General features: G+C 44.0%; 2 protein-coding genes across 8 annotated transcripts in view; both read right to left on the bottom strand.

Annotated features, from left to right (window-relative positions):
* LOC144158692 (uncharacterized) overlaps nucleotides 1–25232 on the bottom strand; it is a 74492-nt gene that overhangs the window by 35139 nt on the left and 14121 nt on the right. For 3 of the 7 annotated variants that reach the window (XM_077689743.1, XM_077689742.1, XM_077689744.1), the window contains 5 exons: nucleotides 13897–14043; nucleotides 13769–13831; nucleotides 7634–7684; nucleotides 6954–7044; nucleotides 1925–5418 (listed from right to left, as the gene is read on the bottom strand). In XM_077689743.1, the coding sequence (XP_077545869.1) occupies nucleotides 4470–5418; nucleotides 6954–7044; nucleotides 7634–7684; nucleotides 13769–13831; nucleotides 13897–13999 (1257 nt within the window). In that variant the 5' untranslated portion in view covers nucleotides 14000–14043 and the 3' untranslated portion in view covers nucleotides 1925–4469. Of the gene's footprint in view, nucleotides 1–1924; nucleotides 5419–6953; nucleotides 7045–7633; nucleotides 7685–13768; nucleotides 13832–13896; nucleotides 14044–25232 lie in introns of those variants that run through there. The other 4 variants (XM_077689745.1, XM_077689746.1, XM_077689747.1 and 1 more) reach the window with 2 other exon arrangements.
* On the bottom strand, nucleotides 14958–24708 carry LOC144158047 (uncharacterized). Its single transcript, XM_077688720.1, has 8 exons — nucleotides 24337–24708; nucleotides 22942–23203; nucleotides 21269–21312; nucleotides 20606–20707; nucleotides 19148–19273; nucleotides 17489–17566; nucleotides 15171–15402; nucleotides 14958–15064 (listed from the first exon to the last, which is right to left on the bottom strand). The coding sequence occupies exons 1-8, from the start codon at nucleotides 24343–24345 to the stop codon at nucleotides 14958–14960; spliced, it is 960 nt and encodes a 319-aa protein (XP_077544846.1). The 5' UTR covers nucleotides 24346–24708.

Raw genomic sequence — 25232 nt, 5'->3', positions numbered from 1 at the left:
ATGTATAATAACAAAGCTAAACTATGGAAGGTTACAAAACGTACTTGAACAATATGAACGATGATAGAACATTCGTTCACTGCACACTGCTTCTCTGCCCTTTTCACGTTCCTGTGCCTATTATAAACTGTCATGCATGATCCCCAACCGTCTGCATGGACTTTCATGTGCTCGTGAGCTGCCTAAGCACAACGCTTTAAATTGACAGCGTTGGCCCGAGTCCTCGACACCATTTTTACGGCAGTTGATCGATATTTAAAAAAGGAACACAAGTGCCACATTGTGCCGGTATGCAGCTGTGTACATAGGTATATTTTGAGTGACACCAACTGTTTGGGGCCTCCCTATTTTCAAATTTGCCATATCGTCCCTATTTTCTTGTTCTGATGGGCTTCCAGGTTTCATTTTGACTCCTGAAATGCACTTAATGACCAAATAGAACCGTTTTTCTTCAAAATAAGGTGTCAGAAGACGAGAATGTATAAATAACTGCCAGTGCTCAAAAAAACCAGAAAGAAGCGAAGTTGCCCCATTAAAATTTTAGTCGCCACGAGCATCTAAAAGTCGCAAGTTTGGTGACAAATCGCCAAATCTGGCAACCCTGGTTGCATTGCATAGCTGCCACTTTTTCTCCTTGCAGCTATGACAAATTGACACGGTCGTTGTTACTTCCATTTGTGATGGAAGAGGAAATGGTGCTTGCATAGCGGAGTCCTGGTTGGTGTAGGAAGTGCCTGTCATGTATAGGTTATTTACCAAAAGTAAAATAGGACAAAACAAAGTGACGTTACATGCACCACAGCTTACTTCTAACTAATGGTTGAGCTAACGTTGCTATGGAGTTTTAAACTCTCATAGAGAAAACCTTACCACTAAATGATGCATTGGACAGTATTTGTTGCATTCCAATGATAGGTGTTTATTCGACCCGGCAGTGCTGCTTTGCAAGGAGCTGCTATGCTTGCTTCTCCCTACACCAGGCTGCTTTATGGGGTATTCGTGGTTCATCCAAGACATCACTAAGCTTGCAAATGAATAGTGCTGTTATAATTGATATGCAACTATTAAGCATGCTGGTAATAAACGAAACTATGAAGGTTGTTGCCCAAGTTTCAGTTAATGGCAATAGTCGCCTTTTTGTGCCTTCGCCCCCCGGGAGAAAGTTGGCCTTCCGATATATTATAAACCTCCGTCATCTTGACAGCATCATCATACCAGAAAATTTTCATATGGGTCTTGCTGTGAAAATTTCGATAGAAGATTTACAGACATTTCTAGTAACCACACTCCCCTAGGTGATGCCCTTGTATAGATCAGACGTAAATGCTAAAGACGTTAGCAACCTCACCATCAACTAGCTATGACAAAATATGAAAATTAGTGTTGATGGGATCGCCTTAACAGCAAGTTTCACATAACGTTTGCTGGGAAAGTTATATTCAAACAAAAACTACATCCCCTCCCGTATATGTCTATTTGTTCAAAACAGGCGAGATTTCTACCATGTTTACAACGTTTCTGTAAATTAAATGTAGCAAGTAAAAACACTCAGGTGACTTATTAAAGTCGTCTTAGCGGCCTGTTCTCATATAATTGTTTCTGGGAAAGCTGGCTTTGCGGCAAGGGGTTTGGGCAACCCAGTTTTTTTACGGACAGGAAGAAAACCTACAAAAGCCTACCCATAAGCAGCTCCAGTGAAGAATGGTGGTTTTGCTTTCACGCCCACATCTGAAGGCACAGAAGCGTAGGTATTGTTTACAAGTAAAATGTAGCTCGCCTACAGTAGCACCCCATGAAACACAGGTCGTCTGAAGATGCCTTGAAACAGCCTGAAACATCTCGAAACAGCTACTTTCATATTCAGCAGCAAGAAAGAGATATTGGGCTTTTTGTTACAAAAAGATGATTTAAAATAACAGACACATTGAATCTGCATGCTTTTATTGTGCTGTACTATGCCAAAAAACGTATTATAGAGTATGACAGCAAGCACACTCTTCAGCTTTGCATAACCAAACATACGACTGCAGGCAATCCGCTAGACACGAGTACCCTAAAAATTGCATTTGAGGTGCACGTCTCCCATTGAAATGGGTGATATTTTGATGGCGCTGCAACAAAAAATTCGAACTTGTTATGAGAACTGTCATTCATGTATTTATTAACCAGAACATTGAATTGGGCTCGACTGTGAGCAGATACATTACAATAACATTAAGGTTGCCTCGCAATCACAGAAAAGCAGCCCATAGACCACACAGGCATAAAAAAACGGGGCACAGGTGCCAGACACGTGCAGTAGTGATACTTTTGTTGCACCAGACCCAGTCATGGTGCAATTTCTTTCAGCAGACCTATCAGCCCAACATTTAAGAACATCTGCTCATACTTAGTGGATTGATAAATAAAATAAATTTGTGCAGACCATTTTGACCATTTTTTTTCTTTCCACACGTCTTGTGTGCTCGCATGCGGTCAATGCATGGCTGGCACATGTATGGCGGCAGCGCCTAATGCTGACAAAGACGATTGTGTGCATTGAACATGGGGCTTTTCACCCATGGAGCCTTTCATAACTAACCGGATACCTTCTTTGGGCAAAGCTCTTTGGGAAAATGTTTCGTACATTGGGCCCTGTCACCAGAGCGCAATTTCTGATGAGTGACTAGGTGACCACTGTTTTTTTAGACTTAACAAACTGACACTAAACAGGCGATGAGGCGTGCCGAAGTAGAGGGATCCGGGTTAATTTTGACCACCTGGGGACCTTTAATGTGCACCGAAATTTCGAGAACACTGGCATTTTCGCTTTTGACCTCAATCAGAAACAGACCGCTTAAAGGAACACTGAAGTGCTGCATAAGCATTTGTGGGATTACTTGCACAAATTGAATATTCGTCTGGAGTTCCTCAGCCATGTTTCAACCGTCTCCGGTGTGCATACGCGACTTTAATAGTAAAAAATCAAGTAAAAAGGGCTGACCACACAGAATTAAGTAGAAAGTGCTCCCATCCTCATTGCTGATTTCCTAAGATGTTTCATATGACGCTCACCTGAGATGGCTTTGACTGCGGTACTGCACAGCTCGTCAAACCTCTGACACTGTCAGTCGGCCGTTGGGCGGCAACAACAAATGTTGTAACATTAGCCGGCAGGTCGTCGCAATCCGTTCACTCAGTTGAAACTGAGCCACGACACGATTGATACCCAGAGGAATGTGCCCTTAGTTTGTAGACTGCATGCTTAGTAAAGTTTATAATGTCACATAGCTCTACACAAGCGCACAACTGGTGCTTCACTATCTGTTTTGTTAGCAGAAATATCTAAGGTCAATTAAAGAAGCAACAGTCAGTAAAGTTAATACAGGTGCTAAAACATTAAAATACCAGAACTTTTATTGTGAAGTGCAAAACCAAGGTGTGCGAAGCACCTTTTTTAAACTGGCACAGCAGTCAGAAGCACAACCGCACATTTACGATCGCTTTTCTGCGTAAGGAATGCAGTCGCTACAGATGACATACTATTTGTGGGAATTTGGAGAAGGCTTACTACATGAGTGCTATTCAATAAATAATAATAGAAGCTGCTGGGAATGCTGAAACTAAAAACAAAATCAACATGCTAGACTATACAAACTTTATATTTCCTTCTCCAACACCTCGTGTTTATAGCCGAGTTATCTGGAGCACTGGGTCTATACTGTATTAACCAGTTGGCGCTGCAACATTTGTTGCTCCACGAGCGAGTTCGCAAAATGCGTGCAGACTGAAACTGACATGCTGGTGAGTTCTCGTTGGCATGGTGTTGACATAAGCACCAACTGCTTGCAGGCACAGTGCTGAATCATCCGACTCTCGGACTAGTGCAACCACACCTCTTTAGACAGAGGCACAGGCCAGGCAAGCTCCAAAGTTGGGGGAAAAATACCTCACATTTGATCATCTCTGGGGACACAGAGGGCATCTAGCAACTGCGCATGGTTCGGCTAGTGAGCATTATGATTCTAAGCCCTGCTGGCAAGCTTATTTAATGCACTTTACAGCCGACAACAGGCAGAAATGCTGTACGGCTATTGCTGAGATACTGAAAATTCTCAGCCACCGATAATCTCAGATGCCAAACGTGTTGTTTCACAGAAGCGAAGCTGCTTTAAATGAAAACCTTACACATTATCCGATAAATTCGAGCCTCAAATGCGTGTTGCTGCATTTGTGGCCACCACTAATGCCGCTTGGCACTTTTTCTTCTTTCAGGCTTTAAAAATTCAATACTGCTTTATAAACTACGTAAATGACGAAAAGTGTGTTTACTTGAGCGAGTCTATGCAATCAAAACAAAAACAGTTTAAATATTCACTGAAGTGTTCTTTTACAGCTTTTAGGGATACACAACTTATACAAGCTCCCCACAGTCAAATCTTTTGTGCCTTTCCAGGTTGCCTTTTTGAGTAAACCCCTTCTGACAGAAATTACAGACAAGGTTTCCCACCAGAGTGCATTTTTTTATGCCTAATCCGGCCACTGCTTTTTCGACAGTTAGACACTTTGGGCCTCTTAGAGTGTATCTTTTCATGCCTCGCCACGTCGCTTCTTTTGGTAAAGCTTTTTTGACAAATGCTACATGTGTAGGGCCTATCACCAGAGTGCAATATTTCATGATTAACCAGGAGGGTTTTGTAAGCAAAGGTCTTCTGACAAAAGCTGCAGACATAAGGCCTCTCACCAGAGTGCATTCTTTCATGCCTAACCAGGTCACTTCCTCTAGCAAAGCTTTTCTGACAGACGCTACATATGTACGGCCTTATACCCAAGTGCAATCTTTCATGAGTAACCATGTCGTGTCTTCGAGAGAAAGCCTTTTGGCAGATACCACAGACATAGGGTTTTTCACCAGAGTGCATACTTTGATGCCTAATAAGGGCATTCCTAATGACAAAGCTCTCTTTACAGACTTCACACACATATGGCCTCTCACCAGAGTGCAATCTTTCATGCCTAACCATGTCACTTCCTTTAACAAAGCTTTTCTGACAGATGCGACATATGTAGGGCCTCTCCCCAGAGTGCAATCTTTCATGAACAACCAGGTGGCTTTTGTTAACAAACGCCTTCTGACATACGCTACACACATATGGCCGCTCACCAGAGTGCAATCTTTTATGAGCAACCAGGTGCCCCCTTGTTGTGAAGCTTTTCTGACACACCCTGCACACATACGGCTTCTTTCCGGAGTGCATTGTCAGGTGAATGTCCAGGGTGTGTTTTTCATGAAAAACTTCCTTGCAAACAGTGCATATGAAGGACAAGCTACTGCTGCACACTTTCATATGTGTGGTTTCGTCATTGCATTGTTGACATGACAGGCAGGAATGCAGCTTCCCTGTGATCTCCACTTCCTTATTGTCGTTGAGAAAACTCCTGAGGGGGCGGTATAAAAAGATGATTAAAAAATTGTACACAATTTTTGCAAGACAACCTGGATGCAAACTTCTCCACTCAGCCAGTTAGTCATTTTCAATAATCACGAGAAAGTGCCCGAGGAGTTGCCGCTGCTTCCTATCTTTCATTTAATATCTTGATTACTCCTTTGAAGTTTCGGATAAAATTGGTGTAATTGTCATTGGGACAATGGAGTCTTTCTACTGATCCAAACATGTATTTTTCGTTCATAGCCTTTAAGGGCATTTGCAAACTTCCGTGCTTTTTTTCTTTTGGGGGTGGGGAGAGGGGCTTGAGAACAACCCTAGCCCCCCCCCCCCAAAAAAAAAATCCTGGCTATGTGCCTCCCCAATTCATGAAATATTCTGAGGGTACTATGTAGGTTCCATTATGATGTGGCAGGCAGTATATTGGTCAACCTGGGCAATACCTCAATATTAGGCTACGAGAACACAGAAATAACGTTCTAAACATGGGTATTGGACATTTCGCCATCAATTCGAAAGATTGTGCGTGTACGCCACAGTTTGATAAGACAACCACAGTAGCCCAACACAATGCGCAATTATCCAGAGAAATCATCGGGGCCCAACAGATAGTTTCACTGAAATACAAGAGTTAGCACTGCTATTTCATTGACTAAGAATTGCAAATCTTATCACAGTAGTACATTTTACCGCGAACGTGGGCTCCTTTACAGCAACCTTTTTATCAAGTCATCCTTTTCACCCTGCGCTTACTTTTTTTAACAATTTTTACACTGTTTGCCTCCCTTCCCCTCTCTTCTGTTTACTGTGCTCCACATAAAATCGGGCAAATCACAGTAAGAGTAAACGAGTTAGTAGCACAGTGTCCTGTCGTCTTGCTGTGTCACACTTCACCCCCCCCCAGTGCTTTTTTCGTAATAAATACCCAACTCGCCCAAGAAACCACACTCACGATGACTTTGAATTCATACGCGAGTGTTTTGCCAACACTGCTAAATATTGATATGCTGCACATGACAGTCAGGCAGCAACCAACACAAAAAGATTTTGCACACTGTCTTCATGCTAGCAAGCACTGGATTCTATGCTTTGCGTACCTCAGCAGGTTCCTAAGGTTCTTTTTGATAAAGATTACCCTAATGCATAAACAGATACTTGCATTCCTTCAGTGCCATCTTATTTACCAGCCTAAGCAACAGAACTTCTACACAAAATTTCTTAGTCCTTGACAATGCAATTCGATGGCCCTATTTGCAAATGAAAATTTTATTTCAGGCAATTAGAGTGCTTTGTTCAAACTATTCTTGTCAACAGTATATGTGAATACATGTGTTACGTCTGCCAGTGTTCCTCAAGCAGTAAGTATTTTGGTACCTTTTTCCAATTCTATTGGTAGATGAGCCTGCTCCACTAAATCTCCTGCACCAGGTCCCTTAATCCGAGCAAAGTGGTTTGTTGTTTTAAGCCTGGGCTCCCCATAGAGTTGACAGTTTTACAAGAAACAGCAATGCAAGCATCGCAACCCACCCTGTGCTGCTGGAATAAGGGTCGCAGAACCGGGTGTGAGGACCAGCCTCTGCCGCAAGGACTGCACCAGCCGGGGTATTGACATCCAGAACTGAAACAATGAAATGTAGAGGTAGCTAAAGGAAATCAGCTTTATAAAAACCCCTGGACACGTGCTATCTTGTATGCACCCATTGTAGTTTGCCAAGTTGGACTTGCTGATGCTAGAGAATTTTCAAAGGCTTCAGCCAGTTTTATTGATGTAGCGATTGATCCACATGTGGTGTACCCTTGCAAAGGAATGAATGCTGACAATAAATGCTCACACTGTATATGAAACATTTAAAAGATGGGGGTTGTACGAATTATCCAACGAAATTCTGAAGGTATCTGAAGCAGCTACCTTTAGCCGTTTCATTACACACAAGCAAGCGTGGTTATTTTTGAAACGAAGATTTGTGCCAAAATATTTCTTGCAATGGTAGTGTACTGTACATTACATTGTAGTTACATTAACGTGTGGCATTTTGTAAACAGTGGCTTCACAGTGAAAATGCTTGGTAGTTCAGGCACACACCTGCTATTTTATTTCTTGACACAACTTGAGTGCCAACGTCCCTTCTGCTTGTGGCATACAGGCCCACAAAATGGTGCAACTCGAACTTTAACACTTCGCAAACAGGCAGGCCAACAAAACTCACCACTGTCCAGAAAAGTTGCCGGAAACTGCTCACACTCCTGTCCATTGGCTCCTGTATGTAAGGCCAAGAGTGTTTTCACTGCTACTGCTCAGGGGTGATGCACACAGTAACGTAGAGGCATAAAATTATCGATGATGGCGGGTGGGTTTGCACAGGTTATGAACAATAGGTGAAATAAAAAATGCCCGCGTATCTGCTCCTTTCGTTGCAAATGTCGAAAAAAAGACGATAGTTGACTGGCGCCCCTGCCAAGTAAATGCCTGCCTTGTCTTTCCCACTCAGCTCTAATGTTGTTCCTCTCCTGTCTTGTTCCTCCCAAGATAATATGTTAGAGGTTTGCTCAAGTCAGTTTAAGTTTACCGCCTTCCACTGCCGCATGCCGAGTGCCTCGATGTCAGCGCTGCCGTACGGCGGGGAGGTGTGTGAATTGAGGCACCCTACTACAACATTTATAGAACCACATTTCCCTACTCCACATGCGTTTCAAGCAGAACGTGGAACTTATCTAGTGAAACCTTCATACTGTTGCCGCTTTATTTCTTAAATGCCACCAGGAGGTAGGCAGGCAACAGCAGGTGATGGTTTTCTGCAGTTGATGTATTTCATTTGAAAACCAAGCATCCATAAATTTTTTATTAAACACTGCAAATGTCATTTATGTATTGCTTTTCTGCCTTATAGTTGCCTAATGTCTTGTTTTTGTTCCACAACACTGACAAGTATGGACATTGAGACCGGATTTAGATGTTTAGATTTGGCTGTGGGTATATAAGACTATTACACAGCATCTGTTTCACTTTGGCAGGCTAGCTGAATCGAGTCACAGACAGACCAAAAATTCTGCGTTTAAAATAATAGGTGAAATGTTTCAGATTGGCATGACAGCACCTAACATGGGCTAGGAAACGAAGACTGCAAGCCAGGCTCCCTTGATCAACAACTGTCAATGTAGAAACTGATCATGCTGGTGTACACTGCTGGTGTACACTGCACAGAGTGGAATGTAACACCTTATTTGAAAACCACGATGCAGGAAATGCCAAATATAAAAACAAGTTATTTACTACTTTCATCTATCACACCTGACTCATGCACCCTGTGTCCGACACTTTCAACTTGTAATAACCACCCGACTTAAAACCAATGTCGCATATTTTTCTTTTAACACATAGGACCCAGATAATATATGAGCAACTTTTAGGTCTGCTGCTGACCTACAGCACAGGAGTGCAGCATGTGATACAAACAGTCGTGGCAAGGTGGGAGCTGTTGCTGATGAAACAGAATGCGCGGCATTGCTCTTGCCAGTGCTTGTGGCCACTGCAACCACTGTTGGCTTGGCATGCGGTACGGTGATGAACTGAACCATCCAAGGCAACTCAACGTGGGAGGCGGCAGGACACAGTTCATCTCGAGGCCCTGTGTTGCTGATGAAACCTTTGTCACTCCATTCCCGGGCAAACTGTGATGGCATACCTCCCTAGCAGTACAGAAGGAAACCTCTTGCATGCCTATAGGAAAGAAATATTATCCGCGCTCTTTATTTATTTATTCAAATGAAACTTGTCAGAGGTCCTCGAGTAGGCCAGGTGTGGACTCTGGTAGTTGCTGCATGTGAATTTCTATAACCTTAATGTTTTTTGTTCGGTAGTCACCTGACGAAAGCTTTACCCTTGTAAGCCGGTCACGGCAGGGGTTGGTTGAATGCCCAAATGCTGACACTTTAGGCAACAGCACAGGTTTCAAATGTAGATTTTGATACTCCTGGAGTTGTGGTGCAGTTGAAAGCCATGATAATGTGTTTGGCATGGATTTCCGTATTATCTCTGCAGGCGATGTGTCTCACAACCATAGCACCACGACCCTTCAAGCCTTCCACAAGGAGCATTCATTCCATTTATTTCATTTATTCATTCCAAATGTCCCACTCTTAGCGTTATTGAGGCTGCAATAGGGTGTGGCCCCGATGTCCAACCAACCACCAGTGACTGAAGAAGTCCATGGCCTACTTTTGGTATTTGCTTCAACATCAATTCGTCTGGTTCTGTGTTTGCGTTGTATTATTTGCCAAGGCCGTGTTCAAGAATACAGACTGAGGTAACACGCTACACTTTATCAAGTGATTCAGTCGCAAGAAAATGAGAGTTTCGTCCAGCTTAAGAATCATCATTTGAGGCGCAGAAAATGAGACTTCGGTGTCACCCCTTTTCACGGACTAATCAAGTTTTTTTTTCTGGGGGGTTTGAATTTTCCACACGGCACACAAAAAAGCAATGAGTGAGGTGTACACAGCCCACTGCAGTTACGTTGGTACCCAGCAAGGCCTTGGAGCTCCTGCCTGGTAAGAAGACATGAATCTCATCAGCCAATGCTTTAGCAAGGCTCTGACAGCTGTTTGAGGCTTCTATTTTCTATCCTTCAACAGATCACCGAATGAAAAACCCATGAAAAAAAACGCTACAAAAAGAGGACAAACAAACGCATAAAGACCGTCACTGGATTTTGTTTCTCGTCTTTGCGTACTGTTTTTACACTACTTTGTTTTCTGAGCTATCATGAAGCAACAGGCCCATACCTCACCATATCGCCATGTTTGGGTGTAGCTTATGTTGGAGGGTGCGGGGACCGTAGCGTCGGCTCCCAATGTCTCCATAAATACTTAATGTGCCTAGTGCATAGAGGTTTGCAGACAGCCCTAAACCCCTCGAGCGCTGCCTGTAGGGCCGCCACTGAAACCCTCTTGGCAGCCCATTTAGAGAAAGCAGTTGTGGGAGTCTTCAGCACGCTCACCACTGTCACCGCTGATTTTGCGGCATGTTCGCGACTGATATTTTCCGTTTAGGTGGGTTGAAAATACATATATATGCAGAGCAGTCACTCTGTTCGCAAATGTGGTGCATTGAGGAGAGTGTAAATGCTTCTGACGTGGTCTTAGTGGGGTACATTCAGTCCACATAAGCACCAGGTGTGTGTCACAGGCCGGCATCGCGAAACCAGCATACCGTACTTACCCGATTCTAACGCGCCCCCGATTTTAATGCGCACCCAATTTTCCTGGCAAAAAAAAACGGAAAAAACTTGCACCTCCCATTGTAACGCGCGCGGAACTTTGTGATCCAGACAAACGAATGCGAGAGAAATGGGCGATTGATTTCCCGAAGTATTCTCACTCGTCTCACTCCTCGTCGCTTTCCGCTGACCACAACATCTCGTCCTCGGTGCCATCAAGAGCATTCGTGATGCCACACTTCTGAACGAACGTTCAACCATGGTCGATAGGATCGTGGCCCACGCCTCGCACGCCCATCCCGCGAGCTTCTCCAGAGGTGCACGCTTAAGCTGACCGCTCGTTTTGAACGCGTGAGACACACTGCTGCCATTGCTGTTATCACGCGCAAGTGGAACGATTTGACGATTTGTGTGAACGCCGATAGAAAAGCCTGAATGCCTATGCTTCCTGCATTCGAAAAATTGTTGCTAAAGGCTTTGGCGCCACCTTGAGATGGCAATGGCGATGGGTGGGACGAAATTGCAGCTGTTTCGGCAGTTTCGATTTCGTATCCGATTCTAACCCTCGTGCGATTATTCGGCCTATATTTCCGTAAAAAAGGTGCGCGTTAGAATCAGGTGATTACGGTATGCATAAAGCTGATTGTTTTTCAGCTGCCTTGAAATTTACTAACAGTATCTCCATAAGCAGCGTTTGTTCAGATGCTCATGCTAGGGCTATACACTATGATATAAATTGGTTTCATGTCACATAATCTAGAGGAGCACTCATACCTGACAGAACGCGTTAAGCTTCATATCTCAGATATTGATTACTACCCTGAACAAGCCAATGTGGCATATTTTTCACGGACATGCTACGCAATAGGTACGATGAATAATGCAAAATTGCATGCAGGAGTCAGCACAAAGAATTTATTGCCGGGTCGTCTTGTCGAGAGGTGAGCCCTCGTAAACAGTCATCGTCTGCTACATATATCCTCTGCTTATATTTGCATCCGCAACTAAACGCTTCTTCGAAACATCGTCATATGACACAGGCAGCCTGCAGAATCTGCCACAAAAGTGAAATCGAAGGGCCTTACCAGATACCACACTCTTGCAATGACTTTTTTTGCTTGTGTACTTACTGTACACTTCAAAAAAATGAGCCCTCCGTGTGATCAGCTGGTGATTCAAGTAAAAAAACAAAAATGAAAGTGAATGCGCAGCTTGTGTGTCTCTGATGACTAAAACGGTCATTCCTTGATTTCGCTCCGCATTTGTACACTAGTTAAGCCACCCCTCTCCTCCCAGTCTTGGAAAATATCGGTGCATTTCGCATCGTGCCGGTCTCGTGAGCCCTACCTCGTAAGTTAAGACAAACGTCTGTAGCATTTCCGAAGCTGCACTGGGTTTTTTCATTCCCGCAAGAGCTATTATATTGCTTCCCGACTTGGCAGGCCATTTATTTTTCTGTGATTTCATTAACTCCCCTTGGTCCTTGCTATCAGGTGGGAGTGGGCCCATATTTAACGACCCACAGACTTGGAATATACTTAACATGCTCGCATGGCCTCTATTCCTATAAAAGGCACAAGTTATTGTCAGGTACTAGGTGATCACATCCCCGAATCATATTTTTCTACGATGCATATATTCGAAACAAAGCCGCATTCCTTATCCGCACTGCAAAACGAAACCAACCTCTCACTGAGCCAGCATCAGGTCTAAACGAGGCGACAATAGAATTCACTTGCGCCTGACATATTCGGAGGTGACAGTGGCAATATGCTGCTGCCATCGCCGATGCCTGCAAGAGCGGCGAGAAAGGGTGCAGTACTGCGTCCCCGAATAGCTCCTGTTGGCATTCGAGCACTCTATCAGGCCACAGCTCTTTTTTGAAGTTCACGAAATGTACTATTTGCTTACAGATATCACCCTAACAAGTTATGAGATATCAGATACAGATATCAGCATGTCACCATAACAAGCATACAGATATCACCATAACCATAACAGATATCACCATAACCATAACGGAAAGGCAAAAAGAAGCGAAAGAGAACCAAAACTCTGCATGAGCCCCTATCAGCTGCACAGCGGTCATCCTGTAAGCGCCGTGGAGAAGCAGCGGCAGGCAGTGCAGTCATCGCAAAGCTCGAAGCGTATTCTGGCAATGGTAGGTTGTTACATTTAGTAATAATTGCACAAATGCTACCTCTAGGCTATCAGACAGCATTGAAGACACCTACAATCAAATTTCGAGCACTACGTATCACTTCATATATGCTAAAAATGTGAGCACGATCATTTTCGCTCTTCCACCGCATCTGGAGCCTTTGCAGCATGAGCACAACAGCGCTGCGACTACACCCCTATGATACGCAATGGCCAATGGCTTTCTTGGTTGGAGGCTGAGCGTTGGTGCCACTTTCTGGGCATTTGCCACGTTACCTTCCCTAGCCCAGGATGCACTGGGTTCCACAGTCCAAGCTTTTCAGACAGGACACCTACTGTTCGTAAGAGGGAAATGGTTGGGGGTACGCCTACGGGTTGCCCACACTCCCATCCGTGATGGTATGGGGTGCCAGGTAAGGGACCGATATTACAGGTGGCCAGGTATAGAGTGGGGTATGCGGCACTAAGAAGGATGCGACGAGGATAGAAGATTGCGGCCTTCAGGGGTTGGTTGCTTCTTGTCTGGATAACCCGGAATATGGAGCCAAAAATATTTTTCTGCTTTAGTGGGCCAGACTACCTTCATCTTTTACCAGAGGTTCTGTCTTAGGAGCAGCAGGGAATGCTTGTCCCTCTTAGATAATGGTTCAGTGTACAATGCGTGGACAGTGGCAAGGGCCACCTCATTACTGGCAGGGAATGTATGCCCATGTATCCAGACGATTTGTATCTCGGGTAGCTGAGTGTACTTTAAGTATTGGTTGGTGTTAAATGTTTCCAGTGTACTTGAAATGTTCCCACATGAAAAGAATTTATGGCTTCATATCATTGCCATGCACAAAGACTAGAAAAAGTACAGATCCATCTATCCCAACTGCACATTACAATAAAAATAATTTCATTTTGTTGACTGTTTTACAGTGAACAGCTTAGTCATACGAGTGAAAAAAAATGAAGGATTCAAACCTGAAAATTCCTCTGCTGTTTGGGAGCCTTGGCTGATGAGCCCTGTGCAAGCGAACTGGGTACCTGACAAGAAAATTTACGGTCAGCAATGCAAACAAGGTAACAGTGAAACAAAATTGGGATGGTACCTATGGACCTGGTGGTAATGCCTGTTTGTGTTCTTCGGCTGCGGCGTGCACGTTGACTGTGCGCTCTGCCTGCAGATGCTGCCATAACACAGCTCTTAAGCATCAATGAAGTTCAACGAGGAATGGCTGCTGCTGGTATTGGGTTCGCTGAAAGAGAAAAATGCAACCACGAGTGAAAACTCACACAATAACCCTGAATGCCAAGACGACCAGTAATAGGCTGGTTACTAGTTTTACTTCACTGAAGAAAACAAGCACACCGTTTTACCGATCAGAGTTGCCTTAACAATCCATTAAACGGGTAAACAGATAAGCCTCCTTACGACACAAAACAACTCATGGTAAATACATGTATTCTTTATTCCCTTCTGCACCTGACCAGATTGGAAAAGTGCTTTCTCTGTGGGTCTCGGAAACGTCTTGCCATTCCAAGCTTCGTTTTTTTTAAGTTCCTTATTAGCCAAATGCACTCGTTTTTGACAACGTAAAAATAAGATGATCAAATAGTATCCATAAAAAGAGTGATAACTGCAAAACACTGCACCTCAAACAGGAGTGCGCAAGATGAAAATGCTTGTGATTGGCATTTTCGGAGCCGAAACTGATTATAGGCGGCCAGACGTAACATAAGTGATAGAGTAAAAGTGGGCGCACCAGTAACAGCGAATGCTCACAGTACCCTACCAAAAAACCCCATATATGGGATCTTATGGGGCCCATACATATGGCATTATTGGATATGGGTATATGGGGATACGGGGATATGGGGGAAACATATAGGGCTTCTTTCATATAGGGATTTCATATGGTGTCAGAGACCCATATATTTACATGCCCATATAAAAAGCTCAGATAACTTTTGTTTCGCTTGTTTACACGTGTGAACACAAATATCTGCTGTGGTGAAGGTCCTTGCCGCGTATACCGGCTTCTCTTTGCAAGGAGACAGTGGTGTTTCAGCTTTTTAAGGCATTTATTGCCACATATTTGTGTACATACTTGAGTACAAAGCCACACATGCAGAGCTGAAAGATGAACAAGTTTATTGCAGAGATGCACTTTCACTTCAAGTCTTTAAGCATCTCTGCAATAAACCTGTTCATCTTCAAGCGTCGGGTTTTTGCAGGCACGTCGATGTCCGCTCGACCTATGAAGTGGTCGAATGCACCTGAAAGTGTACCATGTTCACATTAATTTGGTAAGCTTAAATGCAATGAGGACAAAACTGCTAATATGCACTGAGCAAAAACAGATATCCCAGCAAAGACACTCACTAGCAACAGCGTGCAGCTTCCTCGGTGTGAGGGCACGCTTCTTGGGCACCGTCCCCGGCTCCTTGCTGTTGAGGAACCGGCGGCACGGTGCACCCGTCACGCTGCGGCCACGAAGGTTCGCCACCCCCCAAACCGCCTTCGTCAGCTCCTTGACGAACAACGAGTCCTTCTTCCTCGATAGCAGCCATTCCCACCGCTGGGCGGACACAAAGACATCGTTGCCAAGGTGAACCTGCAGGACAAAATATTTTGGTTTGCAAAGATACACAGATAATGAAAGGAAAGGAATAAAAGTAACAGTGGCCAGCCCAATTAAAGTAATTGATGCAGTTATCTTTACAAGCAATTTGATCGGCAGTAATGAAATTACACTAATTAAATTACTTTTTGCTGTAATGAATTACTTATGAGTGTTGGTAATTTATTAATGTAATAAATTACTTCAGGCCAGTAATTTCATGGAAATTACTTATTACTTGCCAAATTCCTTTGGACTAGGATATAGCCTGTCCGCTTCTGTTACGGCAAAAAAAGTTTACCAAGAAATGTTGACCAAGTAGAGTTCCAATGCCCACATAGTCTCTGGAAATTGGAACGCCCCAAACGCGAAGGAAACAACACTTCAATGAGATCTGTCTGCTTTCTCACTCCTCTTCATTCCCTTTTCATGCGTTCCAGGAATGCCGTAGCGACAGTCAGTCGGGTCAACTATTTCATTAGTGTGGGAAATTGACCAATTTTGAGGGGTCTAACAAAACATTCTTTCTGTGCTATATATATTGCTAAGGCACATATTGCAGTGACATAAAATGCAGATGATTCCACGCGCTTTCACAGATGATTCCACACCAGTTTTAATGTTTCCATAAATAATGATGGCGAAAAAAAGATCAGATTTGAAATTTTTGTCGAGGCGTCGAAGAAAATAAAAAATAGGAAGTTGTATATATTAAACCACCAGTAGTGGAAAAAATACACATTTTATAGTTAGCCATTTCAAAAACACGCCCTAGAAAAACAATTGCGTTGCGCGGTACAATCTGTCAGATGTCAAAGAAAATGTTAGCACACGTGGTGCCCATGCCTTGCGGTGAAGCCCAATCTCTATTTCAAATTTTGCTATTTTGGATGGTTCTCTGGAAGAACTCTGGTGGTTTGACATCAATAAAGGCCCCAATTAGCCTCCATGTGATGTAAAATACCATGTCAATGACTATGACGAGAACACTATTGAAGGCAAGCAATGTGAAAAAATCCACTTGGTGTTATAAACCAAACTCTGTGGTGGATGCATGTTGACGTTTTGATCCTCACTTATCAGTCAGAACTTTCATTTGCAGTTTATTATCATGTTCTGTTCTAACTCGCTATGGTAGCTCTGCTTGCAGGAATAAGGTACGATGCGCTAGGATTGTGCCCAGCAAGCTTTCACCAAGTCGCCGTCATGCTATGAAGTGAGTTTAGCACTACGAGCCTACTACATTGCAGTGCCACCTAACAATTTCGAAAAGAAACAATTACACAAGCTAAGCTTGTCGCAACGCAACCATCTGCCATACACGCCACAGAGCAGGACCAAAGTGTTCACACTTTTCCTGAAGCGACCCGCTAGCAGGACATAACTCACCAAGCACACCAACAAGAGAGCCGATAATCATGCTCCTTTTGCTGCATGCAGATTTCACTCCACATTTCACTTTCGTGTTTTACAGATTCCTATGACAGAGGAATCAACCACAGTTTTTTCCAAAAATGATTGCAAGTGTACACAACCTAAATCTGTATGTTGTGTGTACTATCGGTTTTTTTTTTGTTTCTCTTTCCAATGTCCAGCACACGGACATTACTGAAAATAGCATTAAAACTATTCTGATATTAAAAAGAAGAGCAGAGGGACTGATACCACTTGCACTAAGCTTTGGCAGGTTTAGACTAGTTTAACTCTTTCTCTGCCACTTCCGAGATAACTCAACAGGCTACAAACAAATTAAGGTTTTTCGAACCTAAACACCCCACACTTTGGGCATCGTGATTGTGGAAAAAAGGGGTGCTTAGAATCGCATTAATATGGTAATTTGGTATGCCCTGAAGTCAGAAGAATTAAGAAAGGTGCACATGGTCACATAACAACCATGAACACAACATACTTTAAGGTATTGCACTATGCAGGCAACAAAAATCTAGGTCTTTCTTGTAAAAAAAGAGCATTAGATTGCACTGCAATCACACCACCACTTTCTGGAGTTCACTGGCATCGTGACACAAACACTCTTTTATATAATGGTAGACTAGTTGAAACACGCAAAAGATAATCATACCTGGTCGCCAACTGTCGCCAGAATGCCAGGGGTTTGGGATGTGCTGGCTGCGCATGTGCTGGCTGGGTCCATGTCATCCTGCGTTTGGCAACATCAGAGCAAACAATTGATTATACGGTGAGAAACAACTACTATGAAAAGCACACCAGGCTGGAATTTCGAGGGGACACGTGGCACGACAAGTACAAATTGGAAGAAAAAAAAAAAAGAAACAGCAGCTCTTTCATAATTTATTTCATGGATGAATGGAAAGCAAAGCAACACTCAAAGTGTTAAGACAAGCTAAGTGCTTGTTTGTTACTGACGTTCTAAATGAATGACACTTGTGAGTTACATGAACACGCAAGTGCATTCTTAGTAAAACCAGAAATGGAAACAACTTTTCACCGCACAAAATGTCAATGTGGGCACCGAAACCCCCACTCAAATCTGAAGTGCACAACTATTCATCTCACACAGCACGGCATAAAAAATGCTGCGTGCCGCGCCTTGTAATAATATGTAGTCCCTTAATTGGAATTCTTAATTAGAACTGAAGTGAGGATCCCGTCAGCTCTGCATGCAATCCTATGGAGAAATAACGTTCAGTAACCGGAAGTTAAAAGTATAAAATATCAGTAAATCATAAGTTATTTTAATCTAAGGCCTCGAGACGATTGGACCGTTGAGGAAGTTCAATTTTTAAAGTGAAAAGGCAGGAAGTGTGATCACTGATGACATTACAACTAAGCCACAACCGTGGGCTGCTGATGCCGATGCAAGCCTTGCCCTTGCAGACATCCACCAGCTGTCACATCATACGCATGGAATGGCACTCGGGAGTGCTATAAAACAACTTTTTGTTTCACTTGACTGAAAGAGTTCTATGTGCAGCCATGAGCGACATGCCATGGAAGAATGGTAATGACAGGGTCAGTACACTAGAACTCTATTGCTGCACACAGGCTGGGTATAGCTTCTGCTAAAATAAATTATTGCATTACATTCACATAGTTTAACAGGATGGAAAGTTGGCAAGTTGGTGTTCATTCATCTTGAAAACGGGTGCAAAGGATGTTGACTAAGAAAAGATATACACAGGACAACGCTCTACTAGTGCGGAAGGACGGTTGCTACTAGCAACCGTCCTTCCGCGCTTATTTTAAAGATTCACATAGTTTTGCCAACTTTTGCCTTATATTACTAAAGCTATAAAATTAATATCTTACTATCTGAAATTGCACATCTGGTGCACATTCCGCCTCTGTACTCGAGCCAGTTTGAAAGAGGTAAACAGATATGTCAGTGAACCAAACTGAATTTTTTTCTTGGACAGTATTTGGCTCATAATGCCAAAAACAAGCCCATACAGCTCTTACGGTTGAATTTCGAGCAACATGGCTGCAAAAGCTTTGCTTCCTTTTTTATTGGTTTTCCTGGAGTTGTGATGTCGCTGGAACTTGCCTGCAAAGCATCAGCCATGCAAACCTAGCAGCACACACAAAAAAGGTCCACCTAATAACCCACACCTGAAAAATATTTATGAACCGTCGGGACAACAATTAACATTTAAGGCAGTGCACTATTTAAATGCACACTTCTTTGAGTACACCAAAGCACAGAATGTAATAGTGGGCTGGGTAGCAAAACACTTTGGTAATTGATATTGCATTTGCATACCTCTCCATCGTGCAGAGCACTCAAAGATGCAAGGCCTTGAAGGGTCGTCTCTGTGGTTGGTGCGGGGGGGGTGGCAGAGCATGGTGGGTCTGGTGGCAGATGGGCGCCATCACCTCTGTTTTCTGGCTGTTGGAGGAAGTCAGATAATACCCTAGTTACCCGGCGGAAGTAACTGCAGTTAAGTTTAACTGTGGTTATTAAACTTTAACCGCGGTTATCACAAACTGTGGTTTTGGCTGTTACACGCGTGGTGACCACGGTCACTTGGTTGTGAGCGTAACAAAAATAAATTACGACACTTTTAACTGCATGATTAAAAAACAAAAGAGAAGCAATGTAGACAAAAGGAAATATCGCTAAAGCAGCCGCTTCAGACCCAAACGCAACGCACTCGCGCGCGGCGAGGAGCTTCCCCAACAGCTCGCAACCAGCTGGGTTTGCTCAGGTCTGCTCGGGTGTTGGGAACTTTAGGCTTAGCATTGCGGTAGATATTTGACCGCCGCTACCTCTACAACTGCGAATTACAATCCATAGCACAATTTTTCACCGCACTAACATCCACTTTCTCGCATGTGGAAGTTCTTTTCCGTGATCAGGTTGATTTCGAAGAGCGGCGATAAGCTGTTACTGCCGTGGTCTGGGCCGGTTCGAGCCACTTGCAGTGCCGTGCAGGCAGGCGCGCCGGTGTTTGCAGGCACGGCCAACGTGCGCGCCGATTGTCTCCGAGTGGGGAAAACGCTTCATGATTGCCTGCTTTATCTATTTTTTTAGCAGAAGACGCGCGAAATTTACAAATTTAGCACGGCTTTTGTCGTAGTTGATCGGGTGGATTGGGAAACGAGCCGCTGCTGACGGGCAGTCGTGCTGATTGCAAGAGCGATGCAAAGAATGCAAGCACCTCTTGGGGGCAGCTTTGGGGCTCCCGCTATTTGAGAACCTTCGTCTCCTCCGAACGCCAGATGATTTTTTTTTCCGCCTCCGCTGATGTGCCGCCACTTGCGTCCGGACTGACTTGTGCGATTTTGAGCACTGCGGCTGCGGTAACTGCGGTTAGCATGACCGAACTGAGGTGGCCAAGCTCAGTTTGCGTTAACCATGGTTAGCGGGGTAACCGAAGTCTCGTCTGTCATGTAACGCAGCAAACTGTGGTTTTGTCTAACCGTGGTTAACTGCACCCGTGTAACTAGAGTATAAGTCAAGAATGGCAATATCAAAAAGTAAAGAGGACTAGGTAATTGCTGGACAAGAGAACAGCAATATAAAGAAGTAACATATAAGATCTAATGGGGAAAACACAGATTGATGATTAGCAGTAGGTACATGCACACACTTGTATGCCAAATTTCAAGCTTATTCGACACCTCGCACTGGCCAGATGTGATGCGCAAGGTGAAACGCAGCAGGTTCTGCAAGACCTAGCAATGCCAGATACTTGGATGTGCACTCCAAGCTGCTTACCAGCTGCGGTAAATCAGTGCTGTTGCTCACAAGGCCCAGGGACCCGTGACAGCCGCTGGAGCATCCAGCAGTGCAGCTGCCGTTGTCCCCTCTCTCAGATTCCTGTGATAAGCAAGCATAATTGCAGTGTTAGACAAGGTTTATTGAGTGCATACCCTTCTCTCATTTCAAAGCATCCAACAGAAACGTGCACATGATGGAACTCTACCAGCTGGAGGCAGACTTTTCTCTCTGGATTGGCTGCCAACATGCACTGAGAATGCACCAATGCTGCTGTGTTTCAGTAAAAAGCTGAGTTATTGCAGGTAATGTTGCTCTGTGCTAAATTAAAAGTGGACGCCTATTCGCATTACAACAATAGTGTTGAAAACTTAACACGCCATTTGAGTAGTATAATGGGGCCATTTCAATCAAGGCGGTCCCGTCAAGTGCGAAGCAGTGCATGCATTTTCGCACACCTCGATGTCGGTGGTTGTCCCTATCCTCATCAGTCACGTCACAACACAAACACACAGGCCCATAAAGGTATGTGTGTGGTTACTGCTTCAGTGCAATAGGGCTAAAAAAAGCAAGACAAAGAACACCCAAAATATTAAAGGTGAAGGCCTGGCGTGCATTGAAAATGTCACAGCGAAATCTGCTTAGAAACAGAAATATGCTTACACCAGGTACAACAGCTTGGGCTTCCCGGAAGTCGGCCGATACCCCTGCACAAATTCACAAAAAAAAAATTCGTTACTACTGGCACTGAAATTCATTGCAACACTTTAACACCATCGTGCTGCCCACTAATATATTTACAGTTAAGGTAGTTCAGTATATACCATTCTAGCTCCAAACACCAAAATCAGGCAGTTGTCTCTCACTGCACAAATTCTAACTGCACATATACAGGGGCAAAAAATACTATCAGTGCCAGCCTTTATTCCATGCAGGGGGAAAAATGGGCAGCGGAGGAGGGAAGATTTTTGGCTTTGGGCTGTTCGGTGTTTGAATTACTTTGGCTCTTGGTAATATGACCACTACAAACATGGGAGTCCCTCTTCGGCTATTAGGCTCCCGTGTGGTCACTCACAAGGATCAAAGCTCACGGTTACAGAAAGTGTAAACTGCCGCGACGTTCCCACGGCAACACGGTAATCGAACTCATATGCAAGTTCCTTTCTCTTCAAACCATACGTATCGAGGTACCCCACCATTATAAGGCTCATGTGGAAACTTTAAAGTGGCAGAAATGAATACCAATACTATTAGCTATATTTCTACTCAGATCGGGCAGAGAGCGCTGCAAAAAGCACGCATGTCAATGCAGCACGTATACCCAACCCTTGAAGCGCCCAACAAGTTTACGTAGCCTTTAGTGAATGTAAGAAAAAATGAATATTAATACTAATAGTTATATTCGCACTCAAATCGGGCGGAGCCAAGCACAGACCACTGCAAGAAGCACTCATGTTAACGTAGCCCATATCCAACCTTAGAAGCGTCCGACAAGTTTACGCAGTCATTAGTGCATCTAAAAACCCAACACATCTGTCTAGACTTCGTTTCACCATACATATCTGCTCACAACACCCCCAAACATTCCATGAAACGAAGCAAACACGGCAAAAACAACGGAAGGCTGCGCAGTCGAATGGACCAGTTCATTCCACTAACGAGGGGAGCGCCAAGTGGTGGTGCCACCTGTCCAGCTGCCCAGTACCTACAATATCTAAGAAAGTGCTGCATGGAAAAACTGCAGAAGAACCTGGACAGTAAACATACCAAGTGCTTGGGCAGATAAAAGTTGTGGAAAAGGTCCATTTAGCCCACCTGAGAAAGCACTTGGGCTAAAATCTCGGCATACAGAAGTTTTTCACAGAAGAGGTGTTATGGGGGTCGCCCTGGCGACAGTATCTACTGGTATCATGTCACACTCCCTCTGGAGGAGGTTTCTGTGCCATAAAAAGAAGCTCACAGTACAGCATAAATACAAAAAAGATGGTCCTATGCCTTTTATATTTTGACAAGTGCTTATAAACCCTCTGTAAAAATGTCTGCCTAGCAATGCATTTGTGTATAGAGGTGAAGCCGACATTAATGAGACCGGTGTAAGCTTCATCTGTATTAGCTGGCTTTCCCACATTGCCTGTTGCGCAGTTAAGCATGGACATTATCCTACCGGAACTATTCGGAAACAAAGTGTATGACAATTATTCGCTCAGACATTACGCACTGCAGCTTCACTGGTCGTCTTTATGAGTAAAAAGCCACTGCTTTTTTTTTTTTTTTTTTGCACTCATCTGACAAAACGGCCCCTGCAAGCCTCCATTAGAAGTATGGCTGCCACTTACCGAGTTTGTGCAGAAGCACATATTCTAATTTAGAATGTCGGTCCTGCAGGCTGTTGTGGCGCACCTGCAGCTCATGGTATTCTTGCCGTACTGTGGCGAGCTTGCGTCGAAGAGCAGCACTTTTTTGCTGCTCGTCCAGCAAAAGCGCCCTGGGCACCACGCTGTCGTCGTCGGAGGAGGAGGTGCTGTTCTGCCTCAGCCGCTGCATTTTTTTTTTGTTTGCAGCTCGCACCTTTGCAGCCGCATCTTTTGCAGAAATAGCCTGAAACAACACAACACACCTAACTTCATAGTGCCACTACAGATGTTCCATCTATATTAGCGATTGATATTGTGTGAATTTTAACAGTGGAGCTGTTGTACAAGCTGTAAGTTTGGTGTTGTAGGGGAAAAAAACGCCAGGAAAATACCAAGCGAGAGCATCACGGCCACCACCGAGTAGCTTACAAAACAAACAAACAGAAAACAGCAGCACTGTCGTCAAGTGCTGTCGCGCATGTCAAAAAACAAAACTCCAGCGCTGATGCTAAATGTGAAAAGATAGCCAGATTGGGAGAGGCCACTGCGGCCGCAATCTCTAGCAGCCATCATGGATAACGGAAGACATGGCTAAGACGGGCCCAATCCCACCCGAGACGACTTACAGATCCCGCCACCACCCCCGCGATTCAATGACAAAGAGCTGGTGGAAGTTTACAATGCTGAGGATGACTTTGCATCCACCACTCGCCGCGAAGAAGCCGACGACCTCTTCGACGCATATGACAATTACTAGCACCACAACTACACAAATAAACAATGATACTAGAAATTAGCATACATGTGTCTGGCAATGCTCACCTACAGCAGCTTTGCCATTCAATTGTGTGGCAGTGCAAGCTTCCCTGAATTTTTGTTTAAATTTTTACAGCAGCACTGTTTTCTTAACCGCTTTTTCCACCCTGTGATTTTATTTTGCTGATGTTCATTATAACACTACTTCTTTTATGCATAGACTTATTCAAAAAGCACACTAGCAGCTGAAAGAACTTCTAATTTCGGCTGAGATCCCACCTTCCGCAGTGTTATTAGCTTTTATTTGCTTAAAAAAGTGACTGCAGCTACAACTTTTAACTCACTTAACTTGGTTTGTTTTGGAACAGCAGTAAGCCACCACAGCCCTGTTGAGTAATGCATCTAGAAGGGCTGCTACTTGGCAGATGCAGTTAGTAGAAGTCACCTGTGCTTCTGTTATGAGAAAAGTTGCATGAGCGGGAGTGCTTATTCAAACCGACAGATATGTCACTACTGCTTTCCTCAAGACTTGTGGGAAGACAACATAAAACATCCAAAAAGCAGAAGCAACCATTCCCAAAACCTTTGACTACTTACTGGCAGCGAAAATCAAGTTCTTACCTTCTTCATCACCTCCGTTGCATGCACGTCTTCAAAAATGTTGTCCGGCACTGGAATGCGGCGCTTAGCTAGCCGCTTCACTAGGTCGGTCTGGGTGACTGCAAGTGAGGTGCACAATTGCTGACACTGGTATTATGCAATAAAAGTGAGAGAAGTTGGCCATCAATGAGTTTTAAAAATTACCCTTTGAAGTGTGCAGCAACATTTCAACATTTCAGCACACACGGTTGATAACTGACCTTTGTTCACATAAAAAAAAGCGTTTGCATGAGGAACTAGCAAATGAGTATTATATGTTCGTCGGCTTACTTCACGATTGGGCGTGTTCTTTGTATCGTAAGATTTCATTTGAGCGATTTGTACTGGCAGGCACCGTTAATCTTCAGAACATAAAATACGAGCAAATAATTCGCTGAGTCACGCTGCCTGATCGCTTGCAGCGCGGTTGTATGGGGTGACAATCTAAGAAGGAACAGCGTGCAGACGACGAGCCCAGCCGAACCCGCATTCTGAGCATCCGCTTAGCCTCAACCACTTTGCAACTTGGCCCGTCATATGTCGCTCGCCCGCAAACAGTCGTGGCTCTCGCACGCTAGTTATAACATTTGGGCGACTGTACCTTCATACACAGCGTTATTGCAAACGCGACAGGTATACAATGCAACAATGCTTCGTTGAATTGCAGGACAAGAAAACACTACAGAATGGCACGCCTTCCGCGCAAACGTTCTCAATTTTACAAAACATGCTCTGTTTCCAAACTTTTACGTTTGGCTACACGCCAAACGAAGTGTGCCGCCACATTTACCACTTGTCATAACATCCCATACGGACAACATTACTATGAACTATGTGGTGAAATAAAAACTTACCTCCGAGTTCCAGAATGTCGGCAG

The sequence above is a fragment of the Haemaphysalis longicornis genome, unplaced genomic scaffold, assembly GCF_048455015.1.
Source record: "Haemaphysalis longicornis isolate Haplotype H1 unplaced genomic scaffold, Haemaphysalis longicornis Haplotype H1 scaffold_10, whole genome shotgun sequence".
NCBI lineage: Eukaryota > Metazoa > Arthropoda > Arachnida > Ixodida > Ixodidae > Haemaphysalis > Haemaphysalis longicornis.
This window is presented reverse-complemented; position numbering and strand designations above follow the sequence as displayed.